This window comes from Pteropus medius, unplaced genomic scaffold, assembly GCF_902729225.1.
Source record: "Pteropus medius unplaced genomic scaffold, Ma_sr-lr_union100, whole genome shotgun sequence".
Classification (NCBI taxonomy): Eukaryota; Metazoa; Chordata; class Mammalia; order Chiroptera; family Pteropodidae; genus Pteropus; species Pteropus medius.
This window is the reverse complement of record NW_024350171.1, coordinates 1,131-18,666: the sequence shown is the minus strand read 5'-3', so window position 1 is coordinate 18,666 and position 17,536 is coordinate 1,131. Positions and strand designations below refer to the sequence as shown.

Genomic DNA, 17,536 nt, shown 5'->3' with positions numbered 1-17,536 from the left:
ATAGAAATTTCGATACATTTATTTGAAAACAATACAAACCCCATTGCTTCATGTTAACGCAAACTCGAAATTCGTCTGAGAACTATCAGCAAAATATCCCCCAAAAGGCTGACCTAGAGAAAAAACCGACAGGAATGACCGTTTAGGAAAGCCACGAAAAGCAACGTGGTTAAGGAAAACCCACGATTTGCCATGGAATAAACTACACTCTCTCTCGATTAAAGTAGAGTTGATGATGTTTTGTCCACGGTAACAGGGCTTTAGTCGTCGGCAGAAAGCCACGGGAACAAACACGAGCGTAGATCCCACTTTTAGAGCCACAGGTCTTTTCGTGACAAGCGAGGCGGCTCCGAGAAGAGCCTTTGGGTTGCGATGCTCAGGTGGTGCCCAGGAAGCTCACGCGCGGCCTTGGTGACCTCGGACACGGCGGGCTTGCCCATCTCCCCGGGCAGGAGTAGGCGCGCGGCCGTCTGGATGTCTCTGGAGGTCATGGCGGCGCGCTGGCTGGAGAGGGCCAGGCGCGAGGCCTCTTCGGCGATGCGCTCGAAGATGTCCTCCACGAACGAATCCATGACGTTCAGGGCCTCCTGCGACAGGCTCAGGTCCTGGCGAAAGTTCTTCAGAACCCTGGGGAGACAGGGGGCGAAGCTGTCGGAGCGGCGGCGGCGGCGGCGGCGGCGGCGGCGGGGGGCGGGCGAGGCGGGGGCTCCTCGGCTTCTTCTGCTCCGGGAGCTTCGGGGGTGCTTCCGTGGGCTCCCAGGTGCCCAGCAAGCCCTCAGGAGCCTCAGAGGCGGGTGCAGCCATGACAGAGGCCGCTTCCCCACAGCTTGTGAGGAAAGACAATGGTGGCTGCTGTGCGAGGCGGTGGCCGGTTTATAGCCGCTGCATTCCCTGACGTCATGGGCAGTCTCCACATCTGATTGGCTAAAATGCAATCCAGGGCACCTGTCACTAAGTCACGCCATGTCGCGGTGATTGGGTAGGCTCCTGCTTGGCATCGCATCCACCAATCGGAGTGGGCATCCTTCGACCGCTAACCATTTGAAACACGCTACATAGGGCCAAAGGCCACCTGACAAGGTTAGCTGGCTGATGCTCCAACAGGGGGACTTTGAAAAGACTTCACTGAAAGCACCCGAATTGTAGAAATTTCCCGAAGTGGGCAGCGGGCGCGCGCACACACACACACACACACACACACACACACACACACGCTCACCCAGTAGCCAAAGCAATCCTGAGAAGTTAGAACAAAGCTGGAAGCATCGCACTTTCTGATCTCAAACTGTCCTAAAATGCAATAAAATCAGAACAGTATGGTACTGGCATAAAAATAGACACCTGGAACAATGGAAAATAATAGGGCGCCCAAAAATAAACCCATTTATACAAGTCAGTTAATATAGACAAGGGAATCGGGAATACTCAAAGGAAAAGGAGAGTCCAAATGGTGTTGGGAAAACTGGATGACCACATACAGACGAATGAAATTGGATCCCCATCTTAGGCAACTCACAAAAAAATGAACTCAAACAGGTTAAGGACCTAAATGTAAGACTGGACCAATTAGAGTCTTCCTGGAATGTTCACCTCTAGTGACAGAAAGAGTAACAGGTGTGATTTTTCTGCTCGTTGTTTGTTTCTTGGACTGGTTTTATGCTTTTTAACCATAATTATTTAATAATATTAGTTTTCTAAAGCCGCCCTAAAATTTCCGGAGATTGGGCTCTTTAAACAAGATACATTAATTAGCTCAGATTTTGGAGGCTCAAAATGCAAATCCACGTGTCAACTGGTTGGTACCTTCAGAGTTCTGTGAAGGAAGCATCTGTTCCAGGCCACTCTCCTTACCTTGTGGATGGGGAAATCTCCCTATATCTGTCTGCGTTTTCTTCCGCATATACATGTCTCTGTGTCTAATTTTCTCTTTTTATGTGGAAACCACCCATTTTGCATTAAGACTCACTCTAATGAATATCTTTTAACTTGATTACTTCAGTGGAGACCTTATCTCCCAATACGATCTCATATGAGGTGCCGGTATTTAGGTCTTCGTCAGCGTACGAATTTTAAGGGGACACACTTCAACCCACAGGTGATATGGATTTGAGCTATCGGTGGGAATTTCTTCTTCCTCTTTCATAATATTAAGAAAACATTGATGACTGCTCGAGGGAGGAAATTAGGCCACCCTCCTTTCGTCTTTTCCCACAACTATTTGAATATCAAGTATTTTCATTTTGACGTTTTGTTTCTCCTACCTTTCTCTGTGAAGGGGGATGATACTATGCGATTTCAATCCTTAACAAGTATTAAGATTGCTTTAAACCTAAACGCTTTCTCAATTTCGTTATGTATCCCATTTGCACTTTAAAGTAAGTTGTAGTTTCCCCTTTTGATTAGGACGTAGAAACCTGTAGAGGATGTCACTCTCAGCCAAACAATGAGACAAAAATCTGGATAATCTACAGAAACCAAACTTTTCTTGAGTCCCTCAGAAGAGGAGCAGGATGGTACGGAGGAGACAAAACACAAAGACTACTTAACATCAGCAGAGCCTCATGAACTAAAGAGACAGGATGGGGGCAAACCTGGATTGTAGAGAGAGCTCCCTTGAGTAGTGCAGGAATGAAGGGGCGAGGGGGAGGTCAACGCCTTTTCAAAGAGGGAGTACAAAAGCCTGTTTCTTTCTGTCCAGTGGGCCCTTATACCTCCAGGGGTCTCCCTGGGATCATTAGAGTAAGGATTTAGGATAAATGAATCCCCTCATCAGGAATATTGATTATCGTTATGCTGGCATATTAAAAAATCTTATAAAAGGACTTGAAAGAATAATTTATTTCTCAAAGAGACCAAGAAATACTATCAGGGGCCAATAAATGGGGTTGGTCCTGATTTCCGGGCCATCGTTACCCTCCTCCTCTATGATCATGACATGTCACTACTGTGTGACTGGTGAATGAATGTAGGGTGAGAGAGGAGTAAGCTTGAAAAGGTGGACTTTTATTTTCTCGTTATTATGGAGGACTTTCGAAACCAACCTGGGACTACCGGTGGACATTAGTGGAATGTGCGTGTACTGGGACTCCCCTCAAACGGGTCCTTGCCACGAAGCCTAGCGTCCACCCGAGGGTTGTGACATGACCAGTCCTGCCCCTCATGGCCTCCGCTATTGCCCCGGGATTCTTCGAAATCCTGAAATTTGTCCTTAATGTTGTCTACCTCTGCTTCTAAGATCTTCCGAGAGAGGCAATGGTGAACAATGTCAACCTTTGGGGGATGTAGTTAGGCAAGTGTCATATAACTTGGGTGGTCTTTCGTTGTTTCTTTCATGTGAAGTTATTTATATTTCATTAAAATCACACCAGTTTACGACACAGTATATTTAAAATATAATGTCGGTAAATTGTTAACGGCTTGTAGTCGCATAAAAATTGTCATCGGGCGTGTATTTTTATTTTATTTTATTTCTTTAAAAAATTTTCAATTACAGGTCACGTACAGTGTTATATTAGTTTCAAGTGTACACCACAGTGATTAGACATTTCTGTTACTTACAACGTAATCACCCCGATAAGTCTGGTACCCACCTGCCACGATATATAGTTATCATGATATTATCCACTATATTCCCTCTGCTGTACTTTACATCCCCGTGACTGTTTTATAACTGCCGATTTGTACTTCTTAATCCCTTCGCCTTTTTCACTGAGCCACCAATACCCCCTCCCATCTGGCGACCATCAATTTGTGCTCTCTGTGAGTTTTTTGTTGTTGTTGTTGTCGTTGTTGTTGTTGTTTTGTTTATTTTGTTTTTTTTTTAGATTCCACGTACATGTGGAATCACATGGCATTTGTCTTTCTCAGCCTGACTCACTCCACTGAGCGTAATACCCTTTACGTTTACCCATGCTGTCGCAAATGGAAAGATTTTGTTCTTCCTTTATGGCCAAGTAATATTCCATTGTATATATGTATATATGTACCACATTTAGGGTGCTTCTATATCTTCGCTATTGTAAGTAATGCTGCAATGAACATAAGGCTGCACATATCTTTTTGAATTAATGTTTTGGATTTCTTCGGATAAATGCCTAGAGGTGGAATTGCTGGATCATATGGTAGTGCTATTTTTAATTTGGGGGAGACGCTCCATACTGTTTTCCACAGTGGCTGCACCAATTTGCAGTCCCACCAGACAGTGCATGAGGGTTCCCTGTTCTCCATTTCCTCACCAACACTTCTTGTCTGTTCGTTTATTGATGACAGGCATTCTGACAGATGATATCGGATTGTGGTTCTAATTTGCATTTCCCTGATGATTAGTGACATCGAGCATCTTTTCATATGTCTATTGGCATCTACATGTCCTCTTGGGAGAACTGTCCATTCAGGTCCTGTGCCCATTTTTAAATTGGATTGTTTGTTTATGTGGTGTCGACTTCGTATGCGTTCTTTATAAATTTTGAATATTAACCCCTTATAGAATGTACCGTTCTCAAATATCTTCTCCCATTCAGTATGTTGTCTTTTTGTTTTCTTGATGGTTTCCTTCTCTGTGCAAAAACGTGTTAGTTTGATGTAGAACAGAACAAGTAGTAACAAATGTTGGAGAGGATGTGGAGAAAATGGAACCCTAATACACTGCTGGTGGGATTAGATGTCCAGCACACTTCACCCCCATGCCAATGCCATCCTGCTCCAGATCTTAACTCGGAAATAAAGACAATTGAGAAAAATAAATACTCATAACGGACATCATGTTAAAGGAATTTGTAAAGAAGAATGTAATTTAGGAAGAAGGAAAAAGATCAGAGCTAGTCGATCTGAAATGCATGTAGAAATAGTAGTAAAATAAATAATAGCAAATAGAGGTAAATGAAGAATAATGATTATATATAACAGTTACAGTAATTGATGATAGCTACTTTGAAGAATCAAGTAAATGAGATATAACTAAGTAATATAATTATACATCACATGGATGATGAGATTGTCCAAAGAGCACAGCTCATGTCCTGCTCTCCACCGGCTCAGTCAGTATTGGACCTCCAGGCCCTAAGCCACAGACTTTGGCCCTAAGAGTGGGAGGGTGACCAAGGATGAACCAATAAGAGCACTCTTGAAAGGTTAAGCCTTGAGGATTGTGGAGGAAATTGGTGTGGTTTCTTTCCTCTTTCCTCCTCCTCCTCCTCTTCCTTTTCCTCTCTCTCTCTCTCTCTCTCTCTCTCTCTCTTCGATGGCTTGCCATTAATCATGGGAATTTCATGATATGACCGAGGAGACTGTAGTGGGCATGCCTCTTGTCCATTCCATCAAAGTAAAAGAAGGAGCATTATTAATATTTCAACTTAGATTTTCGATTCCTCACTTGTAAATGGGATTTTTCAGAAATCAGAATGTAAGTTTTCCTCACTAGTTATATCATTATCTTACATTTTCTAATAATAAAAGTAAACATTCCCCTTCACGATTAGAACCATTGTATTAGCAGTAGAATCAGCTTTTAAAAAAGAAATGTCCGATCGGAAACAACTTTGGCATTCTGACCATTTGGGATAAAACCACATTGATGACACCGTTCTTCAATTCTTCCTCAGTCCGATTTTGGTTCAATTTCTACATTTTACTTCTATATAAATACATTTAAGAAATGCCTCAGCTGGTATTATCATGAATTTTTTAAAGGTATATATGTCTATGCTTTTAGTGTTACAGAATTTCCATTTATCGATTCCCTTTCTCAAGCTGTGGGGGTTTCTTAGGGAAGTAGGGTAATTATTTCTTTCTACTGAAAACTCCTATATTTATTCATCAATTCAAGTATGTGGGACCTAAGGAATGGTAAGGAAAGCATTTTGATTAGATAAATATTAAATATTTTCAATACTTTTATAAGTATCCCCATTTTGTTTCATTATCTGTCTCTGGAGAAAGTGGTTTTGCGAGTCCCTTCTGTTTCTGAGGGTTTTGCGATTTACTGAGGGTTTTGATGAAAACCGGAGGCAGTAGCTGGTGAACTACGGCCCCTGATTTCCAAGGAGCACTCTGCCGGCCTTGTCGTGGGTTAGAGGAAAGGGGTCCTCTAACTCAAAGTGGCCAGACTCAATTCCGTTAACAGTCAGGAATTGGGTTATAAAGGTCAGACTCTCTCAAGGGGCCACTTCGGGAAATTTCTACAATTCGGGTGCTTTCAGTGAAGTCTTTTCAAAGTCCCCCTGTTGGAGCATCAGCCAGCTAACCTTGTCAGGTGGCCTTTGGCCCTATGTAGCGTGTTTCAAATGGTTAGCGGTCGAAGGATGCCCACTCCGATTGGTGGATGCGATGCCAAGCAGGAGCCTACCCAATCACCGCGACATGGCGTGACTTAGTGACAGGTGCCCTGGATTGCATTTTAGCCAATCAGATGTGGAGACTGCCCATGACGTCAGGGAATGCAGCGGCTATAAACCGGCCACCGCCTCGCACAGCAGCCACCATTGTCTTTCCTCACAAGCTGTGGGGAAGCGGCCTCTGTCATGGCTGCACCCGCCTCTGAGGCTCCTGAGGGCTTGCTGGGCACCTGGGAGCCCACGGAAGCACCCCCGAAGCTCCCGGAGCAGAAGAAGCCGAGGAGCCCCCGCCTCGCCCGCCCCCCGCCGCCGCCGCCGCCGCCGCCGCCGCCGCTCCGACAGCTTCGCCCCCTGTCTCCCCAGGGTTCTGAAGAACTTTCGCCAGGACCTGAGCCTGTCGCAGGAGGCCCTGAACGTCATGGATTCGTTCGTGGAGGACATCTTCGAGCGCATCGCCGAAGAGGCCTCGCGCCTGGCCCTCTCCAGCCAGCGCGCCGCCATGACCTCCAGAGACATCCAGACGGCCGCGCGCCTACTCCTGCCCGGGGAGATGGGCAAGCCCGCCGTGTCCGAGGTCACCAAGGCCGCGCGTGAGCTTCCTGGGCACCACCTGAGCATCGCAACCCAAAGGCTCTTCTCGGAGCCGCCTCGCTTGTCACGAAAAGACCTGTGGCTCTAAAAGTGGGATCTACGCTCGTGTTTGTTCCCGTGGCTTTCTGCCGACGACTAAAGCCCTGTTACCGTGGACAAAACATCATCAACTCTACTTTAATCGAGAGAGAGTGTAGTTTATTCCATGGCAAATCGTGGGTTTTCCTTAACCACGTTGCTTTTCGTGGCTTTCCTAAACGGTCATTCCTGTCGGTTTTTTCTCTAGGTCAGCCTTTTGGGGGATATTTTGCTGATAGTTCTCAGACGAATTTCGAGTTTGCGTTAACATGAAGCAATGGGGTTTGTATTGTTTTCAAATAAATGTATCGAAATTTCTATTCTAATAATTGCTACAGTAACGATTGGCACATATATAGCCCGCGTAAAAGTGTTTTGGGTTCCTACTGCTTTTTAGAAATGTAAAGTTGTCCTGAGACCAAAACCGGTTCTAGATATTGACTCATTTTTGGTGCAAGTTCTGCATTCCAGGGGTTCCTCTACCCCTGTTCCTTGACCACTCCAATCCCAGCAAGCTGGATTGTACTTGGAATCCCCTCAAAATCACGTTCCTAGTTTATTTATACCTTATTCCTTCCTCAAGAAGTGGCTACACCTCCCAGAAGGTCAGGCCCCACCCTCACGCAGGGGAGCTGCAGATCATTGTCCAGCATGTGTCAGGGTTGCAAAAGGACCTGATGTGTGAGGCTTAGCTGCCTCTGTGTAGGTCACCCTTGACCATATAATTTCTTGTCCAATTAATGCAGACACTTTTGAGGGTACAGGGGGCGCTCTGAATAATTGTGTTGGGACAACCTTCTAGGGAAAAGATCTGGGGATAGAATGAGCGCATCTCTTGGGGCTTGGGGATTTGCAGAACACAAAGGTTAGTGTGACCAGGAGAGTGCATCAGCTTTTTCATGATTTGCTCCCTTCGGAGTTCTGCTGCCTTTGTTTTCTGGAGACAAATAACGTTACTGGGCTGCATGAACAGGGAAGAGAGACACAAGATGGTGAGAGTGTCTGTGTGGGTCCTATGACTGCTGAGAGCTAGTGGGACTGGGCTCTACAGCAAGAGTGATTAAGGGCACAGGTTTGGGAGTCGGATCAGACCTGGACTCAAACCTCAGCTGTGCCTCTTACTAGCTGTAATGCTTTGGGTCGGTGACTTGGCCCCTCTGAACCTCAGTTTCCTCCTCTGTAGAATAGAGTCCACGAGGTGGTTGTGAGGATTCGGTGAGATAGTGAGCTGGAGTGCCCAATGAATGGTGACTATGCTTGTTCTCAGTCCCGAGAGTGTGCCCTCAGGCAATTGGAGGGGCGTAAGTGAGATTTGGTGCCAGACGGCTATATGGACATGCTCTCCTGCCTACCTTGGCCACATCTGTTTGCTTAGGGCTGACAGCGAGATAAGGGAGGATGACTCTTCCCCCCTGAGCCTCACGTTAGTGAGACTGCAGAGATAATGCTGGTTTGAGTTTGTGATGGGGAGTTGCTAGGGAGCAACTGGAAAATGCCGTGTTACCTCGCTGGCTTTGGGCGTTGCCGACTCAGGGCTTTGTTGGCAAGCTCTTCCTCCTCACTCCCATGAAACTTTGCCCCATCGCCCTCACCTTACCCGAATCCTATTCACCTTTCCAGGCTTGGCTCGAATCCTAGGTTCTCTGTGAAGATGACCCAACCATCCCAGCCTACGGTGACTTCCCCCTCCTTGAGCCTCAGACCTTCAACTGTAAAATGGGCATACTATTTATAACGCCCCGGCGGGAAGGGCTGTGATTAGGACTGAATGAAAGAATAGCTGTAGCATGCCAGGTGCAGAGCCTGGTGCAGGCACATGGTGAGTTCTCTGCCTCTTTCTCTTCCTACTCTCTGAACCCCCACGATGCCTGCGTCGTGCTCTTGATCAGATGCAGCCTTCTCTTGGTAGTCATTCGGGAGTATGCGTGTGCTAACTCTCCATTCAGATGTAATGTCACAGAGGTTGGGGGCCACGTCTTACCCGTCCTCGCCTTCCAGTGTCCAGCGCCACACAAATAGCCACGGTAACCGTTTCTTACCAAGCACTTTACGATTCGATGTGGCAGGCACTCTGCTGTGTATGTTATACACGTGTGTCTAGTCTTTACCCTTTGCCCCTGTATGTTCCTTCCAGGACAGGCAGACATAATTCTCCCTGTCGAGCAGAGTGAGGCTCAGAGAGGGTGGGTTAACTACTGCCCAAGCTCACATAACTAGTAAGTGGCCTAGCCAGGAATCAAATTCAGGCTTGACTCCCGTGCTCGATTAAGGTTCCATTGAATGCCTGTGAATCGGTGGGAGGGAGGATGGCCAGGAGTAGAGACCAGAATGGGAGTGCCTACACACTCACTTGTACTTAGTAGGGGGAGGCCTGCTTGAGAAATACCTATAGGTGACAAAGACATAGGATTCAGTGGGTCCCCAAGCCTGGGTAAGGGGATACGGTCCCTCCTGGACAGGAAGAAAAGAGTCGGCGGGGGTTATGGGTCAAGCGAAACCTCAGGGCCATTGTCCTGGGGAATTCCATGGTGGCTCCAAGATCCTAAAAGTTAGCAGTGGAGGACCTACCCACTGGCCATTCTCAAGGTGAATTCTAGAATAAGCACTGGTCAAGGGCGGCTCCTCTGAAGTGGATTATTAACCTAGAAACTCTTGAATTCCCTCGGAGTCCAGGCTGTGCATTACGCTCCAATCGTTCCTTGGGAAAAACCAGGACAGAATATCAAGCATGGGATCTGTGGTTAGATGTGGAGATAAGCTCTGCTGTGCTCTTGCCTCAGGGGCAATGATGGGAAGAGCAGAGGGCATTTGCCATCTAATTCAGCAGACCCCAAAGCTCATACGGCTTGAGAATGACCTGGGAACCCACGGCTATGACCTCGCGGAACAGGCTAGAGGGCTTGGTAATCCTAGGCCTGTGCACTGCAGGGTCGTGGGACTGTGATCAGGGAGGCCTCGCCTGGGTCCAGTAGAGCTAGGCCTCCTCCAGGAGAGTGCGTCAGGGGTCCATGTGCTGTCTCTTCAGTCCTTCCAGATTTTCCAAAGGCCTCACTCAGACCAGGGTGAAAAATCCCTGGCCTGGTTCCCAGGGATTAAGTTCGGGAAGCCTCAGCGAAGGAGCCGGGGGCATCCAGGCTCAGCCCCTGCCTCGACTGGCCCGCCAGGGCAGCATCCAACTCCACTCCCAGCTTCTACTCACGGGACCCCTCCCCGAGCCCCGTTCTCGGAGGGGCATGGTACAAGGAGCACGAAGCCGGGCCCGGGTGTCAGGGGCAGCTGAGGTCTAATCCCCGCTCACCCGCTTCCTGAACTCTGTCAGGCATGGCGATGGACTCACCTTTCTAGTCCACGGGTTTATTCTCTGTCCATCGGTGATATAAACAGGACCTACCTCACAGGGTTGTAGAGACCCATTAAGGGGGTATTCATGTGTCCCCTCCCAACTTCTCAGAAGGGGGAGAAATCAACTGTCAGAAAGACAGTGAAACTGTCGAATATGCGTGACATCATCTACATAAACTGTACAACATACTCGGAGTATCATCTTACGTTGTTCTGTGTGACAGGATCAAAATTGGTACTGTTCGTTATGATAGAAAAAGACAAACCTCGAATCGCCACTTTCGAGAAATTGTCACTTCTCCGACCACAATTATTTTAGCCACGCTTTCCTCAAGAAGGGTCAGGAAATCTCACATCAGAGTTTACAGCGCAGCCCGCATTCATCCATTTATTGAAACATTCACTGAGCGCCTACTACGTCCGGTCTGCTGGGTGCTGGGAATCACAGATGAATAAGCTGAGAGCCCGTAGACTGGCTAGAGTCCAGAGCGGGGAGGCGGATGCTTTTGTCAGATATTTATAAGACATGAAACGTTGTGAAAGAGAAGTGCCCTGGTTATTGTGGGAGCCCAGAGGAGGGCCAGCCAACCCAGCCGGGGGCGGGGGAGGGGGGGCTAGTCAGGAAACTCCTTCTGGGAGAGGCCAGGTCTAAGTTATGTGGGTTCTGTAGCTGCCGTCCACATTCTATTTCATATTTTATTTGTCGTTTGTTTCGGGTCCTGTTTGCAGAAGGAGCAGGAGGAAGGAGGTAAGAAAGACATCCTAAGTGATGGCAACAGCAGGAGCCGATTCAGCCACAAAGCAGCTTGAAGACTGGGCCACTAGGGTGACCAACTGTCCCGGCTTGCCGGGTCCCGAAGGGTGTCCCGGGTGCAGGGCTTTCAGCTTTAATACCAGGACAGTCCCGGGTTGCCTGCGACTGAGGGGCTCCCACGATGCGGGGCTGTCAGTGCCAAGATGGAAAAGACCTAGGCAGACCAAGAGGCGGTGGTGGCCCTGTGGGGGAACTGCAAGTAGTTCAGCCTCTTTGGACCTCACAAAGCAAGGCAGGAAGTGGTGGCAGATGAGATTGGGGAGAAAAGCAGGGGCCAGATCATGAAGGACCTTGCCATATATAAGAAACTTGTACCTTGTCCTCTAGGCAGTGGGGAGCCTTGAAGCCTTTTCAGCAGGGAAGTGACAGACTGTCAGGTTTGCTTTTTACTTAGATCACTCAGGAAGTAGTACAGAGGCTCGATTTGCGAGGGCCGAGGCCGAAGGCAGGAGGTGGCTGCCTTAATTCGGGTAATGATGATGCAGGCCTGGTAAGAGGCAGTAGGGATAGAGTGGAGGGGAGAGATTCAGGGACCACTTGGGGGGTAAAATTGGTAGCAAGACTGACCGAACGAGGGCAGTGAGGGACAGCAGAGTTGACAGTGATCACCCCAATTTAGAAAAAAACTTTGCACAACCTTTTGGTTAAATGAAATCATAGGAAGAAAAATATAACCGAACACCCATCTACGACCACAAGCTCCAGGAATAAAATGAATGACAGATACCCTTGAATGCCCATCGACCCCTCCCTTACACCCATCCCCGCTCCCCTCCTTCCTTCCTTTCCTATGCGAAATTGATGTTCCTCATTTCCATCAACTTCTTTACGCTTCTGCTACATAGATATGAAGTGCAAAGCAACATATACTGATAGCATTGTTCTGCATCTTTTTATACCTTATATAAATTATATCGTGAGATAAGTATTCTTCTGTATCATGCCGTTTCACTATTGCGTGCAAGATACAGTCATAGTGACATCGGTAGCTCCGGTTCACTTATTTTCCCGGTGAATGGCTTTCAGTTGTATGACTGTATCACAATTTGTTCATCCACTTTACTGTTGATGACCATTTACGTTTTATCTGAAATTTTTGTTAATAAGTACAATGCCGCTAAGAGCATCCTGGATTAGGTGCCCAGGAGCGGAATCGTTGCAGTCAGCAGCGGGTGCTTCTCCTGCACGTTAATCGATATGCCGGATTGCTCTCAAAAGGCCTCAGACCACCTTCCACACCTACTAGCAGTGGATGCAAACTCCCCATGGCTCTATCTCCTCACCAACACGTGGGGCGGTCAGTCTTTTTCACCCTCGCGGCTCTGATGGTGTGAAACAGTATCTCACCGCGGTGTGGGTGGGCACTTCTCGGACTGCTCGTGAGCTGGTGCCTCGTCTTGAGTATTTTACTTTTTTTCCATTTGTGTTCCCTCTTCTGTGAAATGCCTGGTCAAGGCTTCCTAATTTTAGGAAGCACTCGAGGCCATAAAATCCCCTCTAAGTGGCACTTAGCCATCACCATTCTGGGAACTGTTTTATGCAGCCACTCTCTGTTTTTATGTACGACTGTTTCCATTGCGCTGCGATAATTCTGGGCAACTGTGGCTTTCCTTCGTTCTGAACAAATTACCAGCCATTTCCTCTTTGAACATTATTCTTCCTCAGTTTGCCCAATATCTCCTTCACAAACCCCTATGGGGTGTGGTTTATACGTTTTCGGTCCATGTCCTATGTCTCTTCACCTTTCCTTTCTCTTTATCTCGCTAGGAGGCGTCCCCGCCCCCCCAATTTCTCCCAATACACTAATTCCCTATCCAGGCGCCTTAATCGGTTATTTAAAATTACGTTAACTTTTTGGTCCAGTGGTTCCGTTTTATGCTTTCAGAAATTGTATTTGATTCTTTGTGATATTTCTTGTTTCTTCCTTATTATGGTTTATATCCTCCCATTTACTTAACGTGTCAACACTTTTTGAATTGTTTGCACCCGGGGATAAGTCTTTGGAGGAGGATACCTTTGGTTTTCTTGAATTATGAGCAAGTGTGGAAGGGCTTTATCGGTGGGGACCTTCTCTAAGGCTCCGTTAAGGGTGGCTCCTCCACAGAGGATTTGACTACATTTGCCCCACGTCTGCTTTCAGAATTCCTTGAGCCATGCCGATAGTCTTCATTGGGATGCCATTGTTAATGAAGGCAGAATTGGCGCTTTGAAAACTATCAAAGGAGCCTCTCCCCCACCCCCGCCCCATCCAGACACAAGGCCAAGATATACCAAGTTGCCTTGTCATCTCCCTTTCCCCATAGCAAAAAGGCCAGCTTTTCACTAAGGGTGTTGTCTTTCAAGGGCCTGGGTTTGAGGCAAACGTCTCAGTTGTCTATTAATTTCTAGCTCTCTTCCAGCTCCTCCAAGCATTTCAAATAATGTTTGTGGTCATTTTTTCAAGTATTTCTACTTGTTTGGAATGGGAAGTATTGTTTTGTTTTTGCTGACCTATTAGTGTGCCAATAGCGTGCAAATAAGAAGTGTAAGTGGCCCTTAATATTAAAGAAAGAGGGGGTGCACCCGATCAGGGTCACTCCTAAGCTACTCTGAAAGTTTCGAGTCAAGTCGCATGCACATACCTGTTGCCTTGGAGGAGCTGGTTGGAGGGCTGGGCTCAGCTGGGCCCCGGTCTCTCCCCATAGAGTCTCAAAGCCTGTCCATGTGGTGTCTCCAGCAGGATAGGCAGACTTCCTACATGGCGGCTCAGAGGTCTCAAGAAACGAGGCAGAAGGCACCTGTCGTTTTAAAGATTAGCTCTGTAATCGCCATACATAACGTCACTTCCACCACGTTCCATTGGTCAAAGCAGTCACGTGCTCGCCCAGAGTCCAGAGCAGGGGAAAACAGACAGGACCCTTCAACGGAAAGAGTGTCAAGGCACGAGGGCCATCCTGAACCTGACATGTAGTGCCACGCAACACACACTCGTTGATATGCTGCTGGGTGCCACACACTGGGTATGTCCATACAACGACGTTGTACTCGATAATTTCGGAAACCGGGGAATTGCAAAAGTGACTTGATTTTGGAAATTTCACTACTCTGTTTCTCTACTGCGTATCATTCCTCCTTTACATACTTAAACGGAGGCTTCACGCGCGGTATGATGGCAAAGTTTAATAGGGGTGCATTGGTGGATATAGCTGCTTCTTAACCTTATTGCATATCACGCAAAAAGTATTTCTGAAAAGTTCCATAATACAGTCGTGGAACGACGTGAACACAAGTGGTAAATGAAATTAATAGGAAAATTACAGGTTGCTGGAAAGGTAGACGTAGAAAAATAACAAGCAGAGATAGTCATTTAGAAAGTGGAGGACATGCAACATAGTTAAGGAAAATCCACGATTTCCCATGGAGTCAATTATATGTATGAGTTGACGATGCAAATGAGTAAATATCTAGAACAGTTTTGTCTCGGGAAACCTCACGCCATTAAAAATAAATAGGAACGCAAAGAGCTGTTGTGTCAGTAACACCTGCCAATACACTCACTGTACAAAATAATACAACAGAAATTTTAATACATTTACTTTAAAATTCATTTTAAAATCACAATAAAAAACACCCATTATATCATGTTAATGCAATTTACAGACTCGTACGATAAATATTTCCTTCTAAAAATGCAGAGGAGATTGACGTTGTTTCGGATATTTGAAAGTCTCCTTACTATCCGGCCTGACAGAAGACAGATGGATTCTTGTATCTGCTTCTGCACTTCATCCGTTGTCATATCAGACATAACGAACTTCTGGAAAATTCCACCATATACTCGTGAGGGAATGAGTGAAACAGGTAAATGACATGATCGGCAAAATACCCGCCAAAAGACTGACCTAGAGAAAAACCCTAACGGGAATGACCGTTTGGGAAAGCCATGACATGCAACGTGGTTAAGGAAAATCCATGATTTTCCATGGAACAAACTACACTCTCTGTACGTTAAAGTGGAGTTGACGATGTTTGGTCCATGGTAACAGTGCTCTAAACGTCGGCAGAAAGCCACAGGATCAAACACGAGAGCCACAGTTCTTTTCATGACGAGTGGGGCGGCTCTGAAAAGAGCCTTTGGGTTGCGATGCTCAGGTGGTGTCCAGGTAGCTCAGCTGCAGCAAACGTACTGGAGGATGGCCTTGGTGCCCTCGGACACGGCGTGCTTGCCCAACTCCCCGAGCAGGAGCAGGCGCACGGCCGTCTGGATGTCTCTGGAGGTCATGGTGGCGCGCCGGGTTTTGCGGGCCAGGCGCGAGGCCTCTTCGGCGATGCGCTGGAACATGTCTTTCACGAATGAATCCATGACTCTCAGGGCCTTCTGAGACAGGCTCAGGTCCTGGTGAAAAATCTTCAGAACCCTGGGGAAATAGGTGACGAAACTGTCGGAGCGGCGGCGGTGGCGGCGGCGGCGCCTCCTCGGCTGCTTCTGCTCCAGGATCTTCGGGGGGACTTCCGTGGGCTCCTTTATGCGCAGGAATTCCTCTAGCGAAGCCCCAGAGCCAAGATCCGCCATGTCAGAGGCCGCTTCCTCCAGCTTGTGAGGAAAGACAGGGGCCGCTGCTGCGAGGCGGCGGCCGACTTATATAGTCGCTGCATTCCCTGACGTCATGGGCAGTCTCCACATCTGATTGGCTAAAATGCAATCCAGGGCGCCTGTCACTAAGTCACGCCATGTCGCACGTGACTGGATAGGCTCCTGCTTGGCATCACATGTCCTCCAATCAGAGTGGGAGCCCCTCGACCTCTAAACAGGACCTCGGTCAGTGACTCTGAGACATGCTCCATAGGGCGAAAGGTCATCCAACAACGTTAGCCCGGCAGATGCCCCAACCGGGGAACTTAGAACTAAGACTTCGCCAAAAGCACCTGAATTGTAGAAACTTCTACCAATTCAAGTATGCGTCATACATCTGGGGACCCAAAGAATGTAAAGAAAACAATTTTAAATTTGGTAAATATTTAAGTACTTTCAATATCTTTATGTTTTCCCATTTCTGTTTGGAGGCTGTAGCTTTGTTATTTCTCCCTTTCCCAAATAACTGAGGTTTTTGTTTTGTTTTTTAAATCAAAACTGGAGTTCCTGGTTAGTCAGCAAGGTCCGGTGATTTCCAGGAGCACTCTGCCGGCCATGTCAGAGAATTCCTGCTCAACCGTGGTGGTTTAGCCCAGGACAACAGTAGATTCTGGATTAGAAGAAAGGGGCCCGAAGTGGCCAGGGTCATTCTGCTAGCGGTCAGGAATTGGGTTATGAAGGTCAGACTCTCTCAAGGAGCCAACCCGGAAATTTCTACAATTCGAGTGCATTTGGCGAAGTCTTTTCAGAGTTCCCGTTTTGTAGCATCGTGCCAGCTAACACTGTCAGATGACCTTTTGCCTCCATGTAGCATGTTTCAAACAGTTACGAGGTCAAAGGATGCCCACTCTGATTGGTGGGGATGTGATGGCAAGCAGGAGCCTACCCAGTCACGTGTGACGTGGCGAGATTTAGTGATAGGCTCCCTGGATTGTATTTTAGCCAATCAGATGTGGAGACTGCCCATGACAGCCGGGAACGCAGCGACTATAAATTGGCTGCCGCCCGTCAGCAGCTGCCATTGTCTTTCCTCACAACCGACGGGAAAGCTACCTCTGACATGGCATCGCCTGCTCCCGCCGTGGCAGCGCCTGCCTCCGGCATGCCTGGGCCTGCCTCCGAGGCTTCTGAGGGATCGCCGGGCGTGGGGGAGCCCACGGAGGCACCTACGAAGGCCCCTGAGCAGAGGACGCCGAGGCGCCGGCGCCGCCGCTGCTCCGACAGTTTCGCCACCTATTTCCCCCGGGTTCTGAAGAACGTTCACCAGGGCCTGAGCCTGTCGCGGGAGGCCGTGAGCGTCATGGATTCGTTCGTGAAGGACGTCTTCGAGTGCATCGCCGAAGAGGCCTCGCGCCTGGCCCTCTCCACCCAGCGCGCCACCATGACCTCCAGAGAGATCCAGACGGCCGTGCGCCTGCTCCTGCCCGGGGAGGTTGGCAAGCACGCCGTGTCCGAGGCCAACAAGGCCGTCCTCCGGTACAGAAGCCGCACGTGAGCTTCCTCGGCACCACCTAAGCATCGCAACCCAAAGGCTCTTCTCAGAGCCACCTCACTTGTCACGAAAAGACCTGTGGCTCTAAAAGTGGGATCTACTCTCGTGTTTGATCCTGTGGCGTTCCTCTGACATTTAGAGCACTGTTTCCGTGGATAAAACATTACCAGTTCTACTTTAATATGCAGAGTGTAGTTTGTTCCATGGAAAACCGTGGGCTTTCTTTAACCACGTTGCATTTCATGGCTCTTCTAAACGGTCCATTTTAGATATTT

At 47.9% G+C, this 17,536-nt stretch overlaps 4 protein-coding genes across 4 annotated transcripts; 2 read left to right on the top strand and 2 right to left on the bottom strand.

Annotated features, from left to right (window-relative positions):
- Window positions 1–16: 16 nt before the first annotated feature.
- LOC120583095 (histone H2B, sperm-like) lies at window positions 17–4,273 on the bottom strand. Its single transcript, XM_039838420.1, has 2 exons — window positions 4,236–4,273; window positions 17–924 (listed from the first exon to the last, which is right to left on the bottom strand). The coding sequence occupies exons 1-2, from the start codon at window positions 4,271–4,273 to the stop codon at window positions 312–314; spliced, it is 651 nt and encodes a 216-aa protein (XP_039694354.1). The 3' UTR covers window positions 17–311.
- Window positions 4,274–6,357: 2,084 nt separating this feature from the next.
- Window positions 6,358–7,330, top strand: LOC120583094 (late histone H2B.L4-like). Its single transcript, XM_039838419.1, has 2 exons — window positions 6,358–6,362; window positions 6,471–7,330. The coding sequence occupies exons 1-2, from the start codon at window positions 6,358–6,360 to the stop codon at window positions 7,009–7,011; spliced, it is 546 nt and encodes a 181-aa protein (XP_039694353.1). The 3' UTR covers window positions 7,012–7,330.
- A 7,974-nt stretch (window positions 7,331–15,304) lies between these two features.
- Window positions 15,305–15,709, bottom strand: LOC120583092 (late histone H2B.L4-like). The gene has a single exon (XM_039838418.1). It carries the CDS (start codon window positions 15,707–15,709, stop codon window positions 15,305–15,307), a length of 405 nt encoding a protein of 134 aa, XP_039694352.1.
- Window positions 15,708–17,270, top strand: LOC120583096 (histone H2B-like). The gene is made up of 2 exons (XM_039838421.1): window positions 15,708–15,733; window positions 16,712–17,270. The coding sequence occupies exons 1-2, from the start codon at window positions 15,708–15,710 to the stop codon at window positions 17,262–17,264; spliced, it is 579 nt and encodes a 192-aa protein (XP_039694355.1). The 3' UTR covers window positions 17,265–17,270.
- The last annotated feature ends 266 nt before the right edge of the window (window positions 17,271–17,536 follow it).

What these genes read in the sequence shown, in the direction of transcription:
- LOC120583096 (XM_039838421.1), top strand. Translation starts at nt 15,708, where the DNA reads ATGTCAGAGGCCGCTTCCTCCAGCTT. An exon ending in GAGGCCGCTTCCTCCAGCTT is followed by an intron (nt 15,734 to 16,711) that starts GTGAGGAAAGAC and finishes ATTGTATTTTAG; the next exon opens with CCAATCAGATGTGGAGACTG.
- LOC120583092 (XM_039838418.1), bottom strand. Translation starts at nt 15,709, where the DNA reads ATGGCGGATCTTGGCTCTGGGGCTTCGCTAGAGGAATTCCTGCGCATA.
- LOC120583095 (XM_039838420.1), bottom strand. Translation starts at nt 4,273, where the DNA reads ATGCCTGTCATCAATAAACGAACAGACAAGAAGTGTTG. An exon ending in CGAACAGACAAGAAGTGTTG is followed by an intron (nt 925 to 4,235) that starts GTGAGGAAATGG and finishes ATTGCATTTTAG; the next exon opens with CCAATCAGATGTGGAGACTG.